The sequence below is a fragment of the Sphaerodactylus townsendi genome, linkage group LG11, assembly GCF_021028975.2.
Source record: "Sphaerodactylus townsendi isolate TG3544 linkage group LG11, MPM_Stown_v2.3, whole genome shotgun sequence".
Taxonomy (NCBI): Eukaryota; Metazoa; Chordata; class Lepidosauria; order Squamata; family Sphaerodactylidae; genus Sphaerodactylus; species Sphaerodactylus townsendi.
The window spans coordinates 13,709,003-13,717,106 of record NC_059435.1 but is presented as its reverse complement, the minus strand read 5'-3'; the positions used below and the strand labels follow the sequence as shown (position 1 = coordinate 13,717,106).

General features: G+C 47.1%; 1 protein-coding gene across 2 annotated transcripts in view; it reads left to right on the top strand.

Moving 5' to 3' along the window:
- Positions 1-4,902: 4,902 nt before the first annotated feature.
- Positions 4,903-8,104, top strand: part of TNS3 (tensin 3) — a 339,136-nt gene continuing 335,934 nt past the window's right edge. Inside the window, exon 1 of one of the 2 annotated variants that reach the window (XM_048511801.1) lies at positions 4,903-5,165. In XM_048511801.1, coding sequence (XP_048367758.1) covers positions 5,070-5,165 — 96 coding nt within the window. In that variant the 5' untranslated portion in view covers positions 4,903-5,069. The remainder of the gene's footprint in view (positions 5,166-8,104) is intronic. The other variant, XM_048511805.1, reaches the window with a different exon arrangement.

Below are 8,104 nucleotides of genomic sequence, written 5' to 3'. Positions count from 1 at the left end.
GAGGAGGAGTAGGAGGAGTAGGAGGAGTAGGAGCAGGAGTTTGGATTTATATCCCCCTTTCTCTCCTACAGGAGACTCAAAGGGGCTTACAATCTCCTTGCCCTTCCCCCTTCACAACAAACACCCTGTGAGGTAGGTGGGGCTGAGAGAGCTCTGAGAAGCTGTGACTAGCCCAAGGTCACCCAGCTGGCGTGTGTGGGAGTGCACAGGCTAATCTGAATTCCCCAGATAAGCCTCCACAGCTCAGGCGGCAGAGTGGGGACTCAAACCCGGTTCCTCCAGATTAGGCTCATTCTGCACATGCAGAATAATGCACTTTCAAACTGCTTTCAGTGCTCTTTGAAGCTCTTGTGCGGAATGGCAAAATCCACTTGCAAACAGTTGTGAAAGTGGTTTGAAAACGCATTATTTTGCGTGTGCGGAAGGGGCCATAGATACATGAGCTCTTAACCTCCTACGCCACTGCTGCTCCTAAAATACAATAAAACAGGCACACAGCAAAGGAGAAAAGATGTGTTTTAAAGAGTAGGATGGAGAAGCTATTTTTATCAAACCAACTGAAAGGTTAACTCTCTCTTTCTTGCACAGCTCCGAGGCACTTTGAGACTGAACATAATCTACAGTTTGCATTTTATGCAGGGATCCAGACCAGTGATCTTTATTGTAGGTAGTTGAAAGCAGGATGCAAATACTGCAGGCAGGAATTTTTCTCCCAGTAACAGTTTCGGTTCCTCAAATCACATATCACATACAAGCATGAAAGATGACCCTTTTGGGGTGTTGAAAAAAGTGGGCAAGAGCTATCAAAGAAGAGACAAGGGGGTTGGGTTGGACACAGTTGGCATGCCAGTTGTATAACTGATATTGTCAGGGGCACATTCCACATAATTACTATCACAGCACCAGCTGCATTACTATCACAGCACCAGCTGCAACTGCTTCCATGCTCTGGTTGCCAACCTCCAGGTGGGGCTTGGAGATCTCCCAGAATTACAGGTCATCTCCAGATGACAAAGATCGTTGCTCCTGGAGAATATTTCAGGGTAGACTCTATGGTGTTATATCCTACTGAAGTCCGTCCCTTCCCCAAACTTTGCCTTCCCCAGAGTCCACCCCCCATCTCCAAAAAATGTCCAACTCAGACTTGACAGCCCTATTCCACACAGTGTAGCCCTCATTTCTGCTGTGAATGCAGAGGCATTTACTACAAGAACACAGCATCCGTGCAATAGTTTTCTTCTCCCTTTCATTGCCTTGGATCCTCCTGGCATCTATTCTCCCTTTCTGCTGACAGGTTCCTTCCTTCCTTCCTTCCTTCCTTCCTTCCTTCCTTCCTTCCTTCCTTCCTTCCTTCCTTCCTTCCTTCCTTCCTTCCTTCCTTCCTTCCTTCCTTCCTTCCTTCCTTCCTTCCTTCCTTCCTTCCTTCCTTCCTTGAAAACACTGACATATAGTAATTGCTAAAAAAAACAACCTCGTGATGCAGATGGGAAAATAGTTTTTGCGTGTCTGGGCCAATGCAAGGATGGTGCCAATGCAGGGATCAGATAAAGTGCCAACACTACCACACTATGGCCAAAGTCAAGGTTCCAGAAGTTTGTTCCCTGCAGTAATGGGGCTGAAAAGTGATGCTAGAAATGTAGCACCATTTTCTCTAAGCATCTTCCAGAGCTCGACTTGGATGTCATCAGGGCCAATTGCCTTTCAACTCTTCATTTCCTTGACGGATTCCTTCACTTCCATGGCTGTTATTTGTGGAACTGGGCCGAAGATATTTATTTATTTATTTATTTATTTATTTATTTATTTATTTATTTATTTATTTATTTATTTAGGCTTTTATACCGCCCCATCCCCGAAGGGCTCTGGGCGGTGTACAGCATATAAAATAACAATGTAAAACAGTTAAACATTTAAAAGCAGTGATAAAAACAGAAATTTAATTTACACAATCTCAATGGATAGAGATATGATTAATATGTGATTGGCGCCCAGTATTCTGCATTTAAAATTCCCTCTCCCCTGGAAAGGGAGGCATGGCGAGTCTCATTAGCTGGTATGTGGCCTAGATGTCAGGGCCACAGGAAGGAGGGGGGCACCATTAGCGGCCGGTTTCTCCAAAGGCCTGGCGGAACAGCTCCGTCTTACAGGCCCTGCGGAACTCCCCAAGGTCCCGCAGGGCCCGGACAGCTGGTGGTAGAGCGTTCCACCAGGCCGGGGCCAGGGCTGTAAAGGCCCTGGCCCATGTGGAGGCCAGCCGCATCGCTGAAGGGCCAGGGACCACTAGTAAGTTGGCCTCCCCTGACCGGAGAGGCCGTGTAGGGACATATGGGGTGATGCGGTCTCGAAGATACGACGGTCCCAGGCCGCGTAAGGCCTTAAAGGTTAACACCAAAATTGTTGTCACACCAGTAATCATCAATTTGAATGGAATGGTTTGAAACAATTGTGTCCTTAAATAATATAAAACCTACAAACCCAACAGATCGGAGGACAAGTCATCATGGGTAGATGTAGGGATTCGTCATTGCTGATATTAGAGAAATAGTCACACCAGCATTGCAAGATATTTACAGGTTTGCTCAGCATCTTGCCATAAGCATCCCTGACTCGAAAGACATGGCCAATATTTTGTGGCAAGTCGATATACCATGTTCACTCCTTCTGAAGTTTCTGGTTTGGCCTGCATCTGCTGGAAATGATTGTTCTTTGCTGGACATACTGCCTGTTTTGCTGCTGATTTCGGCAGTCTAGAACGTTCCCAATCAGAATGTAGGTGTGTTTTCCGCCATGGCTGAAAAGCTTGTTTCTTTTCCCTGATTACAAGTTGTGCTTCCTTATTCCAGCACCATGTCTGCTTGTCAAGATATTGTCTTCCTGGTTTTGTTTCCCCCGCAGTTGTCTTTGCTGCTTGGTGGATCTCCTGCCCTGCTTTGTTCCACATAGCTTCCACTGACTGGTTGGAGTTCACATTGAAGTTGGCAAGAGCAGTAGCCAAGTTCTGACATAGGCCCCTTCCGCACACGCAAAATAATGCATTTTCAAACCACTTTCACAACTGTTTGCAAGTGGATTTTGCCATTCCGCACAAGAGCTTCAAAGAGCACTGAAAGCAGTTTGAAAGTTCATTATTCTGCATGTGCGGAATGAGCCTACGCTCCTTAATTTCCCACCATTTAAACCTTGCTGGTTCAGTTGTCATTTTTCTCTTCTGTTTCAACTGGTTCAAATAAATGTCTAATACTAGAAGCCGATGCTGGGGGTGCCATATTTTCATAAGGAATCACCTTTGCATTCTTGACTAATTTCAGGTCTTGTTGTCACACCAGTAATCATCAATTTGAATGGAATGGTTTGAAACAATTGTGTCCTTAAATAATATAAAACCTACAAACCCAACACAACCCTCGAATCAACTTTTGTTATCCAGTTGAGTAGATGTTGCCCCACTAAAATAATTTGAAATCATCTAAAATTAATTAAAAATTAGTTCTCCCAGTGTTGGTAGAACAGGAGAATATATTTGACAGCATGAGCCAGATGAACCCAGAATGCCAGTAAAACGGGAAAACAATATAGAAGGCTAGAATAATGGAACAATCCATTCAAATCCTCTCTCCAGCTGCGTAGGGTAGCAGTTAAAAACGGTGGACTCTAATCTGGAGAACCGGGTTTGACTCCCCACTCCTTCACATGAGCTGAGGACTCTAAGCTGGGTGAACTGGATTTGTTTCCCCACTCCTCCAAATGAAGCCCTCTGGGTGGCCATTGGGCGTTTCCCCACTCAGCATGATCCCCCCTATGCTGCGCGCCCGGGCATCACCACGACCCCGCGCTCTGTGCGGGGTCATCAAAAGGCGCCCTTTGCAAGAGCACCAGGGATGCCGCGCGCTGAGGGGGCGCAACAGCAGCAGCGTCGGGGCAGCTGCGCTGTCGCCGCCCCTCTCGTGAGGAGTGCCGGGGGACCCTGTGCTACTCTCCTCAAGTAGCACGGGGCTTAAGGTAAGTGGGGAAAGGCCCTGGGTTAGTCACAGATCTCTCAGAACTCTCTCAGTCCCACCTACCTCACAAGGAGTCTGTGGTAAGGAGAGGAAGGGAAAGAGTTTGTAAGCTGTTTTCAGTCACCTTGCAGGAGAGAAAGGCAGAGCATCAGTCCAAACTCTGTTCATCTTCAGTAGTTGGTGGCAGGGAAAAGTATCGAATAAACACTGAAACAAGATCAGATCGCATTTCAACAAAGTATTATTTCTATAGTGGACTGAACTAGTTCAACAGTGTAGAACCCACTGTTTTCCTAATGGAAATCCAAAGGATATATGGATAACTTTCTCTCTCTCTCTTTTTTTTAACAAGTAGAGGAAAAAAAGAAAGGGAATAAAAGTAAGCAGCAGCAACCATTTTGTTAGGAACCCATCAAACACCACTGGCTAATTTCAACTAAATTGTATGATTGTTTACTGAACGAAGGTAGGAGTATGCTTGGGAACGCAACCTTACTTCCAAATAAGATTCTCTCTTTTAATCCAGAGTAAACAATTCCTGTCGCGTTAGGAAAGGGACTGAGCCAATTCTTTTTTCCAGCTGCAACAGCTTTTGCTTTCCATGTGCAAATGAAATTCAAGACTCTTCCTCTTTCCAGTCATGCAAACCGGGTTTATTCCTACTTGCTACAATTCCCAGACACGTACATGTGTGTGTGTGTGTGTGTGTGTGAATGTGTGCACGCACGCGCCTTATGTGCAACAGTTCCTTTGCTGAATGGTTTGCTCAGCTATGTGTTGGAAACACATGTTGACATCTGAAATGCCCAGTGGAGTCTCCTGGGTCATGGAACTAACCAATCCCTAGACAGGAAGGATTAGGAGGGTGGGGTAGAAAGAGGGGGGGGGGTGTCTGACAACTCATTGTTAGCTAGCAGTAGGTGAAGCCACTCTGAATGCCACACAGAATGGGTTAGGACACTTCTCCGAAGAGGCAGCTGTTTCTTGGGTGGCCAGTCAAAGAAGGACATTCTCATCCCTTGCGCTGGAGAGGTGTGGGTGACTGGGGGCGACGCTCTCCCCCCAGACAACATGCGAGGCGTGAGTTTTCACTGCTGCAAGAAGACCAGCAATAATAAAAGGGCACGGCCGTGTTCTCTTCCTCTGCTGCAACGCAATTCTAAACAGGTGAGCCTGGAGAGTTCCCCCCCCCCCGCCCCCATACCTGTGTGTGATGACTGATGTGAATGCAGACAGATCCACCAGTGTGTTTGGAGTTTGTGCCCCATGTGAAAAGTTACTCGAACTCCTGCTGCCACTGCTGAATCAATGTGCATGCATGTGTGTTCTTCCTCCCTGTTCAACGCAGAGTACAGAATCCCTCTCATATTTCAAGCTTTTTGTTACTTTGAGTTGGAGGGGCGGGGGAGTATTGTGGGATGTGGCTGTTTTTAAGGCAAGATCTCATTCATCTTGCCTGCTGTCTCCAGCGGGCAGCTATGGAGAGACGGACGAAGGGAATCTGTGTGAACTGGGATCTAAGCGCCGGCTATCCTGCTGTTTTGGGACGGTAGGATTTCGCAGTTGGAGCCAAGTCTGCTGGAATGGAAAAAAGATTTTTGCAAAAGGACTGGGGTCTTTTTTTTTTAAAGTTGGTTGCATTTCTCTTTGCTAAATTTGAGAAGGCAAGTAAGAATCTTAGCCATGTTCTCGTATCGCATTCCTTCTTTCCATTGAGACTCTGTAATGAAATCTCAGACCAGCTCGCTTTCCTATAATTGTTGGCTGTCGTAGGCTGTACCCTTGTTTATTTCGAGCTGTTACGAATGTGAGGCACACGCTTTCCGACTTTAACAGACACACATTCTGGACATACTTTCTTTTAATATCTTCCAATATAAACAGATGGCCGTGCTTAAATTGCATTGGACAAATGTGCATTCAATAGAAATTATAGACCCAGATCTGTGTTTTTAGGCAAATCTTCCCGACTGAGCCTGGAGATATAGGCTTAATCCCATTCACTTGGGAATGGCTAACACCGGTAATGCATTCATCTAAATAAACCTACTAGGCTTTTGAGAAGCAGAGTCCTTTTTATTACAATAATTACAGGCGGGGAAATATTACAAGACCCAGTGTGATGTAGTGGTGAAGAGCAGAGGACTCTAATCCGGAGAACTGGGCTTGATTCCCCACTTCTCCACAAGAGCGGTGGACTCTTACCTGGTGAACAGGATTTGTTCCCCTGCTCCTCCACATGAAGCCTGCTGGATGACCTTGGGCCAGTCACGGTTCTCTCAGAACTCTCTCAGCCCCACCTACCTGAAATGTCTGCTGTGGGGAGAGGAAGAGAAGGAGTTTGCTAGCCGCTCTGAGATTCTTTACATGTAGAGAAAAGCAGGGTATCAATCCAAACCTTCTTCTTTTTCTCCCTTTCTCACGATACTAGAACCAGGGGGTATTCATTGAAAATGCTGGGGGGAAGAATTAGGACTAATAAAAGGAAACACTTCTTCACGCAACGTGTGATTGGTGTTTGGAATATGCTGCCACAGGAGGTGGTGATGGCCACTCACCTGGATAGCTTTAAAAAGGGCTTGGACAGATTTATGAAGGAGAAGTCGATCTATGGCTACCAATCTTGATCCTCCTTGATCTCAGATTGTAAATGCCTTAGCAGACCAGGTGCTCAGGAGCAGCAGCAGCAGAAGGCCATTGCTTTCACCTCCTGCATGTGAGCTCCTAAAGGCACCTGGTGGGCCACTGCGAGTAGCAGAGTGCTGGACTAGATGTACTCTGGTCTGATCCAGCAGGCTAGTTCTTATGTTCTTCTGCAAAATGATTGTTTTCTTAGAGATGGTTTCAGCCAGCAAGGCTGCTCTGAAAGGAAAACGCGGGGTTCCCTTTGATCACCCCAAAATTCTGTCCTGGGAGCAGATCATGGGACCTGTATGTACAGAGAGGAGAGGTAGGGAAGGTCACTTGGTATAGCCTGATCTTAGCAAGCTAAGCATGGTTGGGTCTTGGAAGGGGGACAACCAAAGGGGACTTTGAAGAAGAAGATTACAGCAAATCACCTCACTTTCTTTGAAAGCCTCTTTCTGGGGTCCCCATAAGTTGGTGGTAACCTGATGATGGCACATGTGTATGAACATAGCAGGGAAGGAAACTGTGTGGAATTGAGTGGAAAAGGCAGCAAAGAACCCTTTTGTTCTTTACCACATGGGCTTAGGTTAAAAAAAATGTGTACCACAAATGTTTAAATCAGCGGTTCTCAACCTGTGGGTCGGGACCCCTTTGGGTGTCGAACAACCCTTTCACAGGGGTCACCTAAGACCATCAGAAAACACCATAGCCAACCCCATCACATACACCCCGTACCAATACGGGGGTCACCACAACATGAGGAACTGTATTAAAGGGTTGCGGCGTTAGGAAGGTTGAGAACCACTGGTTTAAATTATGCCCGAGTGCATATAACTGTGCGGCTGGCACGACTTGCCCTACTTCTTCTTAACGTGTGCGCGCGTGAGATTGTTGATTGTAGGCAACCAACGTCCGTGCAACCTTGATTGTAGGCAACCTTGCATTCACTCCCGGAGCTCCAGATCAAAAGGCGACGTACAATATTATCCCAGGGGATGGGGTGACTGTGGGGAAAGGCTGTCGCTTTGTGGTAGATGCAGGGGTCTGCAACCTGCGGCTCTCCAGATATTCATGGACTACAATTCCCATCAGCCCCTTCCAGCATTTGTAGTCCATGAACATCCGGAGAGCCGCAGGTTGCAGACCATGGTAGGTAGAGCATCTGCTAACAGGATAGGGGAGCAGGTGACATGGAAGCTCTCTGCCGAGACTCCGGGGAGCTTCTAAGACCAGATGGCCCTGACCTCGGTAGGCAAACAGTTGGATCCGGGACAAGGCAGGGCCGTGCATTCAGGCAGCCTATCGATTTTTCCTGACCTGTTAGCGCTACAGAAGTTTCTGGGTCAGGCTCAGCCTTTCCCTAGGCCAGCCATTCTCAACCAGGGTTCCCTGGTACCCTGGGGTGCCGTGAGCATGTCCTAGGGGTATCGCGGCAACACTGCCGCGCCCTCCTCATGTTTGTGGTGTCTCCCACCGGC